This window comes from Octodon degus, unplaced genomic scaffold (genome assembly GCF_000260255.1).
Source record: "Octodon degus isolate 3935 unplaced genomic scaffold, OctDeg1.0 scaffold00128, whole genome shotgun sequence".
NCBI lineage: Eukaryota > Metazoa > Chordata > Mammalia > Rodentia > Octodontidae > Octodon > Octodon degus.
The window spans coordinates 682,711-700,937 of record NW_004524704.1 but is presented as its reverse complement, the minus strand read 5'-3'; the positions used below and the strand labels follow the sequence as shown (position 1 = coordinate 700,937).

General features: G+C 44.8%; 1 protein-coding gene across 5 annotated transcripts in view; it reads right to left on the bottom strand.

Annotated features, from left to right (window-relative positions):
• Senp2 (SUMO1/sentrin/SMT3 specific peptidase 2) overlaps positions 1-18,227 on the bottom strand; it is a 34,672-nt gene extending 16,445 nt beyond the window's left edge. For 2 of the 5 annotated variants that reach the window (XM_023700915.1, XM_023700916.1), the window contains exons 1-8: positions 17,572-18,227; positions 14,991-15,046; positions 12,379-12,512; positions 11,688-11,754; positions 9,982-10,072; positions 5,644-5,812; positions 3,346-3,449; positions 1,331-1,425 (exon numbers count right to left, since the gene is read on the bottom strand). In XM_023700915.1, coding sequence (XP_023556683.1) covers positions 1,331-1,425; positions 3,346-3,449; positions 5,644-5,812; positions 9,982-10,072; positions 11,688-11,754; positions 12,379-12,512; positions 14,991-15,046; positions 17,572-17,672 — 817 coding nt within the window. In that variant the 5' untranslated portion in view covers positions 17,673-18,227. Of the gene's footprint in view, positions 1-1,330; positions 1,426-3,345; positions 3,450-5,643; positions 5,813-9,981; positions 10,073-11,687; positions 11,755-12,378; positions 12,530-14,990; positions 15,047-17,571 lie in introns of all 5 variants that reach the window. The other 3 variants (XM_023700914.1, XM_004640874.3, XM_023700917.1) reach the window with 3 other exon arrangements.

Sequence of the window (18,227 nt, the reverse complement as noted above, 5' to 3'; positions counted from 1 at the left end):
ATCTTTAGCATAAACTAGTATCACCTCATTTGGTGACTCATTCAGTGGGCAGTTAGTAGACAAACATAAGGAACATAAGTGTATTGCAGCCTCACAAAACACACTAGTATGTACAGTATGAGCCTAGGACAATTATAAAGAGCATTGACTTGGAATTTTTTTTTTTTATTGTATTTTTAGGGAGTCTTTAAAGTGAAACACTGAGTACTAGACAGGTACCATCAATCGGTGAGATGTGACAGCCTTTTACACCTTGGCACATTGTGTTTCACTTTTGAGTATGATCAAAAAATACAGTGAATGTCTAAAAAGTTTTTTAATTACAGTGAGATACACTGTCACTAATCTCCCTCAAAATACCTCCCTTCACTTTGAGAATACCTGTCATTCTTGCCTCTGTCTGAGGCAGCTCCTGAAGTCCTCCTTGCACCATTAGTGTTGTGGCTGCATCAGTGGCCTGCAGCGCTTCGACGCACTTACCTTTCATGGTCACTGACTTGGGAGATGGACCTGAAGTTGCGCAGCAACTCAGCCAGTACACCAGGTGGATGAAGGCACAGTACCACGTTTTTACTTGACAAGAACAGCTATACCAGAAGTGGTATGTGACATGCAGCACTGTCCCAGTGGCGGAAAAAACTACCCATTTCTCAGGCCTTTTACTCTGAACATCATTTCCTTTTCTTTTGAAGCAGGGTCTCACTATGTATTCCAAGTGGCCCTGAACTCACTATGTAGCCCACGCTGGCCTAGAACTCATGATCCTCTTGCTCAGCCTCAGTGACTCTTGCTCAGCCTCAGTGATACTGTTTCTTCAATGAAAAGCTGTTATAATATTCAGAGTTGACTACAGCATTCCCAGATCCAGACCTGGCTCACAGCATTCTGTCAAGGTTAAGACCCACAACCAACAGCACCCTGACGCTGGGTCTTGATTGGCGCACGAGGAAACTGGGTGACTTCCACTGAGAACTATGAGCCTTGGTCTCAGGATCACCACCAGACATGAGTTTCATCTCCTGTGATGACATGTCTTAAAAAGCTAGAATCTGATACAGCAGGATTGCGCAATGCCAATGAAATGTGTTGTCTGAGCCATGATTCAGGGCACAGTTTAAAACACGCCTTCTTTCAACCCTCACTCACAGCCACTGACTGCACCACACTGACCTCACTGTGCTAAGGGCTGAGCTGCAACTTCTCTACCCAAGATCTCTGTAGCATTCGCTGTATTTTTTGATCATACCTCGAGTGTCGAGCTCAGCCTGGCCCAGGCAGACTCTACCATGGACAAAAGCTGGCAGTTAGCAGGGCTACACCTGCAACTCACACTGTTTTGGAACGAGGTGCGTTGCTCTGACTCCATGGTTCTGCTCTCCCACCCAGCCTTTGGTCTTCAAAGTGTCCATGTGATTTCTTTGTGAACTGAGAAACACAAAAAATGAGGAAGATCAAATACCCAAGGACAGCGCACCATAAACATTCATTATTGTCTGACAAGCTTCTCTAACCAGGGTTACTGCCTGCTCTGTAACATCAAACTCCAACAGGGAGGGAGCAACGCAGTAGAGCCTAACTCTGGTTCTACTGCACACTCAAGTTACCTAGCCTCCATATTTCTGTTTTTCTTTTTTGAGACCAGGTCTCATTATGTAGTTCATGCTGGCCTTGAACTCGCTACATAGCGTAGACTGGTCAAATTTGCAGAGATCTTCCTGCCCCAGCCTCCCAAGTGCTGGGATTATAGGAGTGTGCCACCATGCCCGGCCCCTCCAGTGTATTTCTCTTTCTTTTTTAAAAGTTTTTATTCCAGTGTATTTCTGAAGTTTAGCTTTCTCTCTCTCTCTTTTTTTCCCCCTGGTGCTAGGGATTGTATTTGGGACCCTGTGCTTGCTAGGCAGGTGCTTATGCCACTTAGCTATCTCCCCAGCTTGCTCCAGTGTATTTCTACAACTGGATGTTCTTTATTCCCAGTGCCTATTTGATTAAAATATTTTAGTGTGATAAAACTCAAATTCAGAGATGAAAAGAGTTGGTGGCACAGAGCACAGCATGGGCAAGGGCTGGGTTTCACCTTCAGAACAATAAAATAAAAAAATAACAAAATGAAATATGAATTATTTAAAAGTAGAAATATAACAAAGCAAAAACGGTCTGAAGATTTCTGTCAAAATGAAACTCGTTCATTAAGTATACTGTTTGTCAAAATGGAAAATTAATACTGACTCACTATACTAAGATGTAAACAAAACTGTAAAATCGTTCACAACCAAAATTACAGCTCTAAGAGAACCTGTTATCTGTACCTACTAAGCTAGAACGCCAACCTCCACCTTGCCGCTGCATAACCTGCGCAGCTGTGGATGTGCACGCTACTTGTTGGAACTAGCGAGCGCACCTGCAGCCTGAGCTCACACGATCTGCACCTTCGTCCCCACTGCCGACTGCTCTCTTCTAGTTACACCAATCACTGGAGTTAATTAACAATAATCCGACTCTGTGACTTTGATCTCTGCAATGGAGACTTTCCCAGAGTGCTGATGTGCAATCGTTAACATCTGTAGGGACCATGCGTGCCGATTATGAGGTGGGGATTGGAGCAGAGGAAAAGGAAAAGTAAAATATCAGAGACTATAAGGAGAAGGAGAGAGAAGGAAAGAAAGGAAGGGCAGCAAAAGTGGGCAGGAAAGCAGCAGCAGGAAGAACGAGAACAAGAGCGACAGCGCCCGTGGGTAGGAATGTGTGTCGGGGAGGCTGCAAACACTCTGCACCCTAGAAGCTCGGCTTCCACTGGTGACCCACTTTTCCAGAGTGGAATTCATTAGGAGCTCACTTGGACAAAGGAGTTCAGAGTGAACAAACTGTTCTGCAGCCAGGCGTGGTGGGCCATGTCAGTAATCACAGTCACTCAGGAGGCCGAGGTGAGGATCAGTTCAAGGTTGATCTAATGATGCTGCCCCCAAGATAAAACAGTCTGCTTTGTAAAAAGCCACTGGGTCTCAGGGAGGCATTACTAGATACACTCTCCAGCCAAACTCCAGGGCTACAGCTGTCAAGGTCAGTCTTTCTTTTTCTGGTTTACAGTGTTGCAGACTGAACCTATGGCCACTGTGCTGAATTACATTCCCAGCCCTCCTTCACCTTTTTACTTTGACGCCAGATCTCTCCAAGTCATGAAGTTGCCCAGCCTGCGCTTCAACCCGCCCCGCCCTCGGGGTGCTGAGACTGCGCCTGTGCAACACCACGTCTGCTCAGTGAGGGCCTTTGTTCACCAAGCCCTTCTTACCAACCCTTCCACAACAAAGAGACACTAGCAAGGCATTTATATTATTATCTCATTTTTACCTGTGATGGTGTGAAGCACCAGGAGAGACAGAGCTCCCGGGACCACTTTCTTTGAGTCGCTCTAATAACCTCTGGTACTTCTCTTTTTCTTCTTTTTGAACACCCTGAATAAAAGAAAAGCATGCAAGATAAATACTGGCACACTAAACCTAAAATTGAATCATAATCAGAGATTAACAGCTCAAATGCAGTCTACAGATGTGTTTCAAGTGCCAGCATAATGTTTTTAAATTTTCTTTGAATTAACTTCTAAGTTTACAAATTAAAAAAACAGCCAGGAGTGGTGGTGCACACCTCTAATCCCAGCACTCAGGAGGCTGAGGCAGGAGAATCACTAAGAGTTTGAGGCCAGCCTGGGCCACATAGTGAGTCCAGGCCAGCTTGAACTACACAGCAAGATCTTGTCACAAAAAACAAACAGAAAACCCAAAACCCCAAATTCTGACCGTTTTTGAAAACTGAATCATGAATCTGTGATTCTATGTCCTGCACCCCACTTCACTCGCTACATGACCTGCTAGATCTTGATGGCACCTGACAGGGCTGAATAAAAAAAGAGAAACCACACAAAAAAAGAGCAGAAACACTCCATTTGCATAACCAGAACTTTCCACTTGCAAAGTCAGCAGTGACCTTCCAGCAGTGACCCTGGAGAGGAACGAACATTCTCAGCTGTGAGATTATGCATGCTCGCTTGGGCCTCTCTCCCCGCTGACCTTGCCTTGCCCTCCCGGACAGTAAATTTTCATTTTCTTCTCACTCTCCACAGCAGCTTATTCCTTCTTCTGCCTGCCATACATTCTGATGGTTTTGCCCAAATCTCTGTTCATGCTACATTCTTTCTCTGAAAAATATCATTAGTTCTCCTGATTTAAACATCAATAAACAGGGCTGGTGAGATAGCTCAGCAGACTAAAGCGCCTGCTTAGGCAAGCTCAGGCAAGCGCAGGGACCTTGGTTTGATCCCCAGCACCATGTGCCAGTCCCGCCCCCAGGGCAGGCTGAGCTGGCCAGAGCCCGGGCATAGGGGCATACACCTGTAATCCCAGTAGTGGGGAGGCTGAAAACAGGATTACTAAGAGTCTGAGCTGCATAGTGAGACCCTGTAACAACCAAATACATAAAAATAAAGGTATGATTTGTGCACTTATTTAAAAAAAAAATGTCAATACACAAAAATGTCAGAATGTGTCTCCAACTCTGCCTTCTTCTTAGATCTACCATCACCTATATCCAAGAGTCTACAGGAGAAGTCTTCTTGCGTGTTTCACGGGTACTTTAAACAATGTCCAAAACTGAGGTCATCATCTTCTCCCTAAACACATAGGGCAGGGCATCGTGGTCAGTGACACAGTTACCCAAGGCTGAAACCTGGGCCTTGGGCTCTTCCCACTACCGCATTACACTCAGGGCAGGCACCCCAGACGGTGTTCTCTGTGCACGCATTTGCGCAGCCCTTCTCTGCTCTCCTCTCCTACCACCCTGACACCTTTAACGATTCTTCTTCCAAGTCTGCTCCAGGGCTAAGGTCTTTTCCTCTCTCTACCTGTTGGTTGAGTTCAAACTCCTAGAGGGCAGGCAATACATTTTACTCAAGTCTGAACTACAGGTAACTACCACAGTACCTGGAACTCACATACATAGTTCTGCGATAAAGTAAACAAGTGTCTCAGGCTGGATGTGGGGGTGCAGGCCTCTAATCCAAGCGCTCGGTAGGCTGAGGCAGAAGGATCACTGCCTTGGCTACAGTGAGTTCAAGGCCAGATTGAATAGCATTAATGCACCCTGTCTCAAAAAGACAGAAGACCCCAACTGTCTCAGGAAATCACCTAGTAAGTTAAAATAGTGGCTGGCTCTGTGAAATGTCAGATACAAAATAATTAAATTTTCCTGGAATAAATGAAGACCTCAAGAGAGAAGTGAAAAGTATCTCTCTGTCACGGTAAATGCTCTGAAAGGGGAAGGAAAAAGCACAGACACATGCCACCTACTTCCCTTACGAGTCACCAGTATGAATGTTTAGCCAAGAAACGAGTTAGGTAATTCAGGCACCCAAGAACGACTGGGCGGTGACTGGTGCAGGTCCACAGACCTCCTACAGGAGGACGTGCAGCGCTCACAGTGGCTGCCCAGAGCGTAGTCCCACAGGGCAGTGAGGCCAGGTGTGGCAGGGACACTGGAGACATAGTCACTGCACATCCTATGTAGCTCCAGAATCTTACACCACAGCCATATATTAATTCATTCTCCCAAAAATCATGCAAAATTTTTTAAAGAAATCAACCTAAAAAGACTTACTTCCTCCACAGTGCAGTGGGGACGCCTCAGGCCCTTGCCACCCTCTTCAGTTGCTATCTCGGTGACAGCCTGCTCCTGCGGTCTCCACAGCGAGGAACTCTCCGTGTTGCCTTTGCTATAGCGACGGCCAATAGGTCTTCTATTGTAGCCTTCTGAGTTCAAAGAAAAACTGAGAGAAAGAAGAAAATTCTCACCGAAGCGCTCCAAGGGCTGAGATTTATGCTTCTAGACCACGCTGAGGGGACACAGCCCTGACTGCTCCTGCTGAGGGTCCGTGAGAGCCACCCTCAAGCCCGTAGCGCCCCTGTGCAAGGCAGGCCTACGCTGCAGCGAAGCCCTCTTCCGCACAGCTGATTTCTACCATCGGCCCAGTGTGAGCGCCCACATTCACAGCACCCTCCCGTACTCTTTCTCTAGTCACTGGGTAACGTGGGAATTAATTATTGGTGAGATTATTTGTGTATGTCCATATCCCACGCTGGACTTTAACATCTGTGAAAAGAGATGCTCCATCGTTTCATCACTCTCCCTGGGTACAGACTGATACCAACAGCCATGATCCTGAATGCTAAATTAATAAATGCTAGGCTGGGCACAGTGGGATGTGTCTAGAGCCCTAGCCACTTGGGAGGCTGAGGCAGGAGGATTACCTTGAGCTTTGGAATTCAAAGCCATCCTGCACAACATAGTGAGATCCTGTCTTAAGTGGAAAAAAGGAGGAGGTGGGATATCTCAGTGATGGAACTGAGTGCTTAGCATACTGAAGCCCTGCAATTAATTACCAGGACTGCTTAAAAAAAAACAAAAAAACAAAAAAACAGTGGTGGTACATGCCTATAATCTTAGCACTCAGGAGGCTGAGGCAGGAGGATTGCCGTAATTTTGAGGCCAGCCTAAAACTATGTAGTAAGACTCTGTCTCAAAGAAAATGATTAATATTAGAGAATTGTAAAGACTGACCAGCCCACAGACAAGATTTCGTGTCTGCATCTTGTACTATGAAGACAACAATATGCCATGTATTAATTATTGTAACTGTCCTTTTATCCTGTCTTGAAACTGTCTCATTGCTATTTCTTTCTTAATAAAATTAATTTTAAAAAAGACTGACTAGCCCTAAAGTGATACATTTTACTCAGTATTAAAAATAGATAAAATTAATAAGGGCTAAAGAACCAAAGCACTGGAACTTCCGAAGGCACAGAAACTGCTGCCAGAACCGGTTGTCTCTCCTTTCCTGCCATGACCAGCAACAGAACAAACATAGCACACTGTGACTGATGTAGCAGCCTAAGAAGTGCATACCATCAGGTAGCACTGCTACAAAAATACTGACACTGAAGCAGATCCTGAGTAAACATCAGACAAAAATAACATATTAGTGTGGTCAACGACAAAAAAAGACTAAGGAGGTGTTGCAGATTAACGTAAATCAAAGAGATGTGAAGACTAGATTCAGGACTTAATTTGCACTACAACCTGGTCCGAGGTGGAGAGAAAAGCTATCACGGAAAAACTCAAATGAGAGCTGTGCATCACACGAGAATGTATACTCATCATGTTGTCTCCCTCTGCCAGGTAAGAATACATACTGATACTAAAGTCTTTGTTTTTGTACTCTATGATGATATAAATCAATTATTATCTTTTACATTTGGGGTGGGGGTTGAACCCAGGGCTTCACACTTGTGAGGCAAGTGATCGACTGCTGAGCTACACCCCAGCCCTTTTTCAACATTTTTCAGGTTTTTTTGGTGGAACTGGGGAGTGAACTCAGGCCCCTGCGCTTGCCAGGCAAGCACTTATTCCACTGAGCCAGCTCCCCGGCCCCTATTTTTCAGTTTTGAGATAAGGTTTTGTCAAGTCACTCAGATAGGATTAAATTCATGATCCATTCATCAGCCTCCCAAATTACAGGATTATGAATATGTGCTACAATGCCTGGATATGAACTGGTTCTTAAGAAATACACTCAAGTATTTAAAATTAAGAGCTAAAAGTCAAAGACATATTCTCAAATTGTTCAGAAAAAATTATGCACATATGACAAAGAGTGATAGAAGTAAGTGTAGCAAAATAACAACTGGTGAAATGGAGTCAAGGACCAGGCATGGGGCCACACCCTGGACTCCCAGTACTCAGGAGGCTGAGGCAGGAGTTGGAGGCCGATTGGGGCACACAGCAATGTCCTGTCTCAAAAAACCAAACCAAACCAAATAGTTAACAAACATTAAACCAAAGTCATACCAAGTATATGCTCTGACTATAAAATAATTAAATTAGAATCAGGTATCTAGAATGTTCCAAATAGTTAGAAATTAAACAACGTACTTCAAACCTTTGAAATAATTACAGGTCAGCCAGGCACACTGCTACACACCTGTAATCCTAGTCATGAAACTTCGGCAGGAGGACTCAAATTCAAGACTACCCTGGACAATCAGTAAGACTTGTCTCAAAATTTAAAAACAAAAAAAAAAGGGCCTAGGAAGGTAGCTCAGTGCAGAGCACGCTGCATTCTATTCCTCTGCCTCCAGCACTGGAAATGAATGAATGTTGACAAGGATGCTGTGAAAAAGGAACCCTTATACACTACTGGTGGTGATGTTAAGTCGTAGAGTCGCTATGGAATTCAGTAGACTGGAGCCTCAAAAGACTAGAAACAGAGCTACAACTTGACCCAGCTCTACTGCTTCTAGGTCTATACATGACAGAATTAGAGTCTGCATGGTAGAGAGATACTTGCACACACATATTACGGCCCAGCTTACAAGAGCTAAGCTATGGAACCAGCCTAGGTGTCCACCCATGAACGAAGGGATTGAAAAAATGTGCTATACACAATGGAGTATAATTAGCCACAATGTGCAGTCATGTCATCTACAGGAAAATAGATCAAATGGAGACAGATGTTAAGAGAAATAAGTCAGACAAATATTACATATTATCTCTCACATGTGGAATCTACAAAAATAAATAAATAAAATAAAATAAAATAAAATAAAACAAAACTGCTCCAGCCTAATAGCGCAACGGACTAAAGCGCCTGCTTAGGCAGAGCTCATCGGCTGGAGTTCAATCCCTGGCATGCCGTGCCGGTCCTGCCCCCAGGACGCACTGAGACTGTGACTGAGTGCAGGCATGATGGCATGGTAGTGCATGCCTGTAATCCCAGCACTTGGGAGGCTGAAAACAGAAGCACTACGAGTCTGATCTGTGTAGTGAGACCTCGTACTTTACAAGAATGGACTACACAGCAAGGCCCTGTCTCAAAATACCAAAACAAAACAAAACAAAACAAAAAACCCCAAAACAGAGGCTGATGAATAAAAGTAGAAGGCAGACTATTAGAGAAGAGTAAGTGAACAGCAGGAGGGGAATGCAAGTGCAAGCAGGGAAGAGGAGGTGGAAATGACCAAAGTGTGCTATATCCATACACGTTATGTAATAAAATGCAACCTGTTAATATGCACAATATGCACTAGTAAACAAACAGACCTCAAATTCAAGGCTACCACACAAAGCGTGTTCTCAAACAGGAAAATTGTATCAACTCACAAAGTCTAACATCTATCTACAGGATATTAGAAAGTGAGAACACAGAAAAAGGAAAGAAAAAAAATACTAATAAAATAAAAAGGAGCCAAACAAGGTGGCATATGCCTGTAATCCCAGCACTCCTGGGGATTGAGGTAGGAGGACTGTAAGCTCAGCGTGGGCAATTTAGTGACTCAATGAGACCCCCTGGCCCTCAAAACCTAAAAAGGTCTGAGGTTACAGCTCAGTACATAGGCCTGGGTTCAATCTTCAGTACTGGAATAAAAAAAAAAGAACATTCTACAGAACCGACCGGTATAGTGGTCAGTGTGCAAAACTTATCTTATTGATACCCATACTTCTCTGTATGCAAGTTATATTCTTTTAAAAACTTAAGAAAGTAACAATTCTTTTAAAACAAATCAGATCAGGCTATGGGCATATTGTATAGTAGAAAAAGTTCAACTGCCAGGTATGGTGGTGCACACCTGCAATCTCAGCACTCAGGAGGCTGAGGCAAGAAGATCACTGTGAGTTCAAGGCCAGCCTGGACCACACAGTGAGTTCAAGGCCAGCTTGTACGACATAGTAAGACCCCATCTCAAAAACCAAAACAAAACAAAAAGCCTAAAAAACAAACCAAAAGTTCAAGTCTCTTGTTGTGTGACACTGGGCGAGTCCTAAACCTCAGTGTACCTAAAGGTGCTACACAGGAGTACACAAGTGAGTGTGCGTGGCTGGAGAAAGCACCCGAGAAGGACCCGAGTTTCCTCTTCCTGAAAGGCAGAACCCGACACTTACCCAGACGAGGGCAGGACTCTTCGTGGCTGATCTCGTGCTACCATCACTCTGATCTTTGGATAGTCGCTTATTCCATTGGGAGATTTATTACCTGAAGAATGTATTTGTGATTGTGAAAGAAAGAAAGAAAAAACCCTTGTGAACAGCCTGCATTAGGACAAAAAAAAATCTGTGAGCGATTTACAGAACTAAGAGTCATTTTCTAAAATTCTCTCTATGAGTTGACAGTATGAGAACGCAGCATAAATGCAAAAAGTGGATGACAAAGCACTACCACAGGCTGGGAGCGCAGCTCAGCGGGACAGCCCTTGCACAGACACAAGACCTGGGCGTGATCCCTAGCGCCATAACAAGTAATAGCAACAACAACAAATTAATATTCAAACATGAACAGATCAAATTCAACTTGTAGCAACTTTTGAAATAAAAGAATTCAAACACCATCTTTGTTTCAAATCCTTTGGGACTCTAGATCCTCAGACCGGGTATGTGTTTATTCTTCCTTGGTCTTCTCTGCACCACAGATACTGGAGGAGTTTAACTCCAATGTACACAGCATTTCTTCGCTTCTTACACTCTGGCTCCTGAGCCCACCACTTTCCCAATATTGTGCTGGGGTATAGAAGTCAAATGTTCCCAAAAGCCTCAGGAGCTCGTAGGTGACAATCTGGAAGGCGGACGGACCACAGGACGCTGTGCTCATCAGGGGGTCAATCAGTTCATGATGCGCGCACAGCTGAACATGCACTTACGCAGTGGGGCCGGTCTGGAGGAGGTGATCCGCTGGGGAGGCCTTTGGAGGGTGTATCTCTGGCTCTGGTTCTTCCCTCTCTGCTCCTGGCTGCCATGAGTCAGACAGCTTTCACCATGAGGGCCTTCTGCCCTGCCTTTTTGGTCTCAGAGCTAGCCAAACAGCAACTGTACCCTCTCCAACTGTGATCCAAGATAAAAATCTCAAGTCGTGGGGGCTTTGTCCCAGCAAGAAAAAGCTAATATACATCATTTTTCTAATTTCTCCTTCCTGTAGGATTTTTTTTTTTTTTTTTGGTGAACTGGGGATTGAACTCAGGCCCTTGGGCTTGCCAGTCCTCTAGGATTTTATAAGCCTCATTATATAGCACACATCAGTACCACGTCTCAGAACTCTAGCTTCTCCCTACTTTTCCCCAACACAGCATTTTGTATCATACAGAAATAATTGTGACTTCACTGCAGGATGTAATGACAAGATGGAAAAGTTCTAGTCCACATAAGCGCAGGACCTGGGAGCCCAGGGCTGCTCCACAAGCAGAAGATGAGCCCCTCAAGGGCAGGGACGGGCTTCATGCTTTCATTATTACTGACAACAGCACGGCGCCTAGTACAGAGTACACTCTCAGGAAATATTTTTTTAAATGACTGAGGTTTGATCTAAGTTACATTAAGCACACTGAGAAAGCAAACAGAGAACACAACAGTGAACTTACAGTCAATAATTCCAAAGAAAAGGTCCGAGTTGAGATCCTTATCTGAAGATCTAAGTATTGATGCTTAAAAAGTATCTGACTGCAGATTTCAGAGTTTTGCGTCGAAACTCTAAAATCTGAAACACTTCGGTCCTGAGAACCTTAGCTAATACCCACTCAACCTGGACCTGCCTTTCAGAACGGCAGAGAAAGTACGTCTCTGTGCTCATCCAGCCTAGCTCTGGTCTTCCTCTCACTCACCCAGTTTCAGCATGTTGTTCCTGGAGGCAGAACCTTTCAGTTCACAAGATGAAGAGCTCGAAAATACCTTAAAATCAAACAGAATCACCTCTTTAGCATCTAAGTTTTGAAAATGAGTTTTACCATACAAAAAGATCACTGTTAGAAATTATTTCTTAGCTCAAAGAAGTGATATTAAGCTCAAAGGTTTGTCAAGATCGCAAAATGATAAAAAAAAATGATAATTTCAGGATCTTTACATGAGCTTAAGAAAATTAGAAGCAATAATTTTTCTTTTTTTTTTTCTTTTTGTTTTTTGAGAGAGGGTCTCACCAGGCAGTTCAGGCTGTCCTTGAGCTTGTTATATATAGCCCAGGATAGCCTGCACTTGCAGCAATCCTCCTGCTTCAACCTCCCCAGTGCTAGGATTATAAGCATGTACCACACCTGGTCAGTATCATTTTCAAATATTTTTTAAAATATTTAAATTTTATCCTTTAATTTTTTGACCTGTGTAGCACAGGTAATAAAGAATGAACATTTCTGGAAAGAATTTATTCTGTACCTTCATTCCTCAAAAGATAGTATTTCTAAAATTTATTCTTATTATTTTTTAAAATTTAACTTCAATAAGTAAAGTCCTGAGTTCAATTCCCAGCACCAAGTAACACAAAACAAAACATGATCCCCAGGGGAGCCCTGCCCGACTGACCTCTCCCGGAGGGGCCACATTCCGTGTCCCGTTACAAGCAGAAGTCACCATGGGCTTCGTGGTCAGCTGGAATGGGAATCCGAACAAGCTGGCAGCATTGTAGAGACGGCTTTTCACTTGGTGAATAAAGCAATCTAGAAAGTGCCACAAACTATAAATAAAGAGTAATAAACTTCTAGTGGAATAAAAAAGACAACTTGGGAAGAACTTCCATTATGTTTTTTATTGAAAGGCCTATTTCAAACACTGGAATAAAAAGTATCTACAAAAATATTTTCGTGTAACTGCATAACTAGAATTCCACTACTGTGATTTTTGTTTTTATAATAAATAGCAGAGATCATACAAAAACATAAAACCATCACCTTAGCCAATGACAAACTGACTCACAAAGAATGTTTTGTAATGGCAGCTCTTAAGCAGTGAGCTTTCCAGAATACGTAGAATGTGTTTTTACCAGAGGTGAGGGTACAATTAAACAAGGAACGTGTGTGCACGCGTGTGGGGAGGGGAGCTTCACAGAATCTAAGGAAGCTCTGTCATTTACTTGCTGCTGCTCCGTCCTTCTTTCTCAGGCAGGTAACAACAGGTTGCCTGCAATGCCTAAGCCCTTTTGTAGGGCTCTGTAACCCTTGGCGAGGTGTAGTGTATGCACGGCTCCTAGCCATCTACGATGGAACTGGGCTACCCCTCCACGGGGGTCCATGTGTTAGAGGATCTCAGAGTGACCTCTTGGTAACACGAAGATTACAAAATGAGTAAGTCAACAAGGAGGAAGGGCACATTTCAGGACTTCCCCACTTCCTCCTCTTACAGCCCTACTTCCCCACTTCCTACGCATCTCCACTGTCTACAACTTCCTTCTCCTTCATTGGAAGGGTGTTCCAATGCGCTCATTACCACTGCACAGAAAAATCACCCAAAATAATGGCTTTAAGCAGCAAGAGCTCAAGAATACACAAAATAAATACTTTTCAAAAAGACAGGTAAATAACTTCAGCAAATGGTACAAGGTAAAGTAGACCACACCTTGAAATAGTTTGCCACTTGAGAAAAAGGTACCAAAGTCTGCAAGTAAACTGCTTTTTGTTTTTAGAATCGAACAGCACTCCGAGTCCTCCGGTAGCACTTCTGTCCTGTTGTGCTTTCTAACCCAGAGAACCCACAGCTCACTGTCCGGACCCGAGGCCAAGAGGGGCCCTTGAGCACACAGGCCCTTCAGCAGCAGGCACCACGAGTACTGCAATATTTTATTTCCTTACAAGGTTTGTTTACAACTGTGTGTGCCTTAAGATTACATCAAAAGAGCTTGCTGAGTTTTCTTAAAAACAGGAGAAAGGTAGGTCTGTATATTAGAGGAAGAATGACCTTACTTTCCGGGCTAACACCAGTCGAAGTTGACCTCTTAAAATTCCTTTCACCCGTAAAATCATGAGTCTGCTACTCTGATACCCCTTTTCTTTCCTTTTGTCCTTGCTTTGTTTTCCTTTCAAAAGCAACCGAGCTGTAATGCCCAGGAGAGTAGCTGGTAGCCATATGTGGTTAACTACTAATTCTGTTTCAATTAATTAAAATTAAAATTTCAAGTTAACCATATTTTAAATGCTTGACAGCCATCCACACAGGACAGTTTATTGGTCAGTAAGGTATAAGACTTTAACAGACTCACTAAAAAGTTTTGTATTTGTGAGCCACCACTTTCTCCTTGGCTTTGATTCCCTTTTACAGTCTGCCTTTCAGAAGATTTTAATGGCTGGGTGTGGCAGTGCACACCTGTGGACTCCACATTCCAGGGGCCAGGCAGGAAGATCTCGTGAGTTCAAGGCCCGTGTGGGCTACAAAGTGAGTTTAAGACGGGTCTGAATTACAAAACAAGACTTTGTCTCAAAAATAGTAACAATAATTTACTGAGCCTCTCAATCACTTTTAAATTACATAAGATTGCTACTTTGCCTTTCTTAGTTCTTACATATCTTCATCGTTTAACACTTATCTCAAACCCCTACCAGACAATCACAAAAGGTCCTCAATTACTAAGACCTTGTTTTACGCATTTTTATATTTCTTATAGAACCTAACACATTGTTTAGCGTTGAGACACTCTCAATAAGTAGTCACTGGAATTAAATGAAATACTGAATAATCTCACATTCAATTATCATGTCTAGAGTAGACACAAATTCATAGTGATTGTTGAAAAAGAGAAATACAGTATGCTACTCGCCTTTTCCTTTTAATCTAGTTTTATTCTCTTCCAACTCTTCAGTTACAGGTAAGTAAAAGATCCATGACAACAAATTAGCTTGGTTCCCTCTGCCATAGGAACTTAATCACTCAGTTTGAAGCAGTTTTTACAATGTTCCCTTCTCAAAAATGAAAAAGAAAAAAAGCATCTGTTTAGGAGGAGGATTTAGAACTTTAAACTGCAGAATACAAAGCCTTCTTTATCTGAAAACACTCAAGTCCCTACTAACAGTGACCACCTCTGCAAACGATAAAGTAGAAAAGAGTAAGGAAAGAGACTTGTCACTCCATATACTTTTTCCCTGTTGAATTTCATTCCACACATATTTTTCTATTAACAACTAATTTTAAAAATTTCTATTTAGTACCTAATCTTGGCCTTTTAGCTGGTATTTCATCAGTGTCCACTGCAGAAAACACAGAGCTGAAAAGAGAGAAAGAATGTAAGTACACGAGTATAGAATATGTACACACATCCATTTCTATGAATAAACTGAAGTATTCAAAGCTGTGGCTGTAGCTCAGATTAGAATTATGTGCTTAGTGTATACAATGTTCTGGGTTAAATCTCCAGCACTAAAACAAACTAACAAACCTTCCTATTTATCATCCAACATAACCCTCTTCTATCCATTTTGTCATAAAAATGTGATCCAACAGATGTTTTAAAAGAGAATCCCTGTAACCTGACGAAACTTCAAATTCCAAAACGAAAGACTTTCCTTTTGAAAGATGATGTGCAGAGAAAGTTGTCTTTCTCTTCAGGTGACAACAGAAGCAGCATTAAAAGTATTCTTAGCTAGAACAGGGTGCTATCTTTAACTGCACTTGATAGGTTCCCCGCTCCACCGGCAATCAAACTCAAACCTTGCACTGCCAGGCAGATGCTGCGCCACTGAGCTACGTCCCCAGCCCCAGCTGTATCTGATCATGGGACTACTTCAGTAATTATGAAGATGCTGGGATTCAGGCATGTTTTCAGACCCCTGTATGAAAAAGGCTAAGGGCATATGATACACTAGTAGTCATTCTTTTGAATTCCTAAAATCAATCGTATTTAGGAAAAAAATCAGTAGAAAGAGACATCAGGAAAGAACATAACTGTAAACCATTTTTGTCTTTTTAAAATCTTGCTGTGCTGCCCAGCCTGGCCTTGAGCTTGCTGTGATGCTTAGCTGACCTCCAACTCAAAATCCTCCTGCCTCAGCTTCCTGAGTGCTGTGATTACAGGCTTGGGCCATCATGCCCAGCTGGGTTATAAATGTAAGTGCCCCTCAAGACCTCCTGGCTTCATTTTGACACGACTGGCTCACACGCTGTAAGCCAAACGCCCCAGCACTGAGCTACGCCCCCAAGCATGAAGAGCTACTTGAGATGTGGGATGTACACACCTACGGAAAAGCACAGCAGCTTGATCTCCAAACCCTTGTTCCTCTGACTGGCAGAATTAGCACCAAAAAGAGCAAAGAAGACACAGGGTGCGGCAGCTATGGTGTAGGTCTGTGATCCCTGCACTTTGGGGGGCCGAGGAATGAAGATCAAAAGTTCAAGCCCAGTGTGGACAGTTTAGTGACATAGCAAGGCACCCATGTCAAAACAAAGGCTGGGGATGTAACTCAATTCAAAGATCCTGGGCTCAAACTTGAGTTGGGCAGGGGAATTCATTTATTTATATTTACTGATTGCCTAAACTGGCCTCACACTCAGTGATCCTCCTGCCTCAGCCTCTGGCTGCTAGGATTATAGGCGTGGATCACCACACCTGGTGTGTGGGGGGGGGGGGTTAAACAGAAAAAACTTGACAGTCTTCTTCAGCAAACATGCAGCAAGTGTTTATCATGCTCCAGACCTCGCACACCAGTCCACCACATACACTAAGCTTCAGTTTAGACACTTTGTAACAGCATCAACCCAACTAAAAGACCGAAAGGAAGAATAAATTAAGTGCCTCCAGCGCAGAGGCTACAGTTTCGTCGACAGCGAAAGTCATCAATGACCTACATCCTAGATTCCTATATTAGTCATTCGGTTTCCTCTCGCTGCCAGATACCAACTTTCGTGCTACCTCCTTTGACCCTTAGAAAACTCAAATCAGCCAGGTTCTGTCTGTCGCCCCAGGTCCTTGGGGGTTGGGGGCCAAGATAGAAAATGTGCTTAAACCTGCGCAAGTGCTGCTCTCAAAAAAGAAATGAGAAGGAAGAAAGACCAGGGGGAGTGGAGGGAAGAGAAAAGGGAGAGAAAAAAAGAATTAGGTTGGGGGCGTGGCTCAGTGGAGTGGGCAATACAGGTGGCCTAGCAACAAAAAATAAAACGAAAAGAAAAAGAAAAAAGAAATTAGATCACTAAAAATTACGTGTACGGAATTTCCATGGGACTTTATTTTCTACATTAATTCTTACGCAAAGGGAGGCATTATCAAAGGTAGCGGATGGCAAGCAAGAGCAATCCGTACTTCCCCTCAAATTTTAACTAAATTTTAGCTTTCACACTACTGATTTCTCAAAGGAGGGTGGTACCTAATCCCCCCCACCCCATTAACCAATTCTAAAGCACACAACCAGGTCCCTCCCCCTTTCGGCCCCAAACACACAGTTTGACAGCTGTTTTCGAACAAGACAGCTGCTGTTCCTCGGCGCTAGAAGTGTTTTCAGTCGGCGCGACTTTGGGCAAAGCTCGGAACATCGTTTCCCTCAACCGCGCCCCGCCGTCCGCGGGTGACAGCTGGGGGGGCGCGCGCTGCGGAACCCCGCGCCGCCACGCCGCGTCCGCACGCGGAGCCTCAGAGCAGGCAGCCGGCCGGTGCAGCCGGCTCGGACCACGCTCGCCGGCCGCTCGCAGCGGGGGGCGCTCTCCTCCCGGCCCCGGGGCCGCGCGCCGCGACGTCACCGGGGCACCGCGGCCGTGGGGGAGGGGACGCCCGGGCCTCGCGCGGGCCCTTCTCCTTCTCACCTGTTCGAGCGCCGCCTCTTCAGCAGGGCCCGGGCAGGGGGCGCCGAGCGGTCGCAGAAACGGAAAATGGTGCCGAGGATCCTAATCAGCCATCTGTACATACCAAGCCCAAGCAGCAGCGGCAGCCGACACACCCCGAGACGCGGACCCCAGAGCTGTCGCCACCACTGCCGCCTTCCCCGCTTCGGCCCACACCGCCTAGACCCAGTCGCTGGCTGGTGACGCGACTCCAGGGCCCATGGATTCCACGCTCCCCGCGCGAAGGGGGCCCCAGCCGGCCCGCCGCCGCCGCTCCTGACGTCACCTCCTCCCGCCCGACCGGAAAGCGTCCTGCCGGAGCTGCGCACGCGCAGCGTGGCCCCGCCCCCTCCTCGCGAGCCTAGCAACAAGAACGCCTGCGCGAGGTCCGGAGCCAACCGCTGACGAGAGCCGGCGGGCTGCGGGTGGGGCTTTGGTTTTGTCCAATCGCAGTCGGCCTGCGGGACAAGGCCCACGGGTCACGTGCGCTGTCGCCCGGCTTTGCGGCTAGCTTGCCAGCGTCCCGGTGCAGGTGCATTCAGTTGTCGAGTACGCGCGGTGGAAGTGTGCCAGGTTAGTTAGCAAGTGTTTAAATGCCTTAGGCGGCTTTTGGGTTGACCCCACTTCTCCCCCAAACC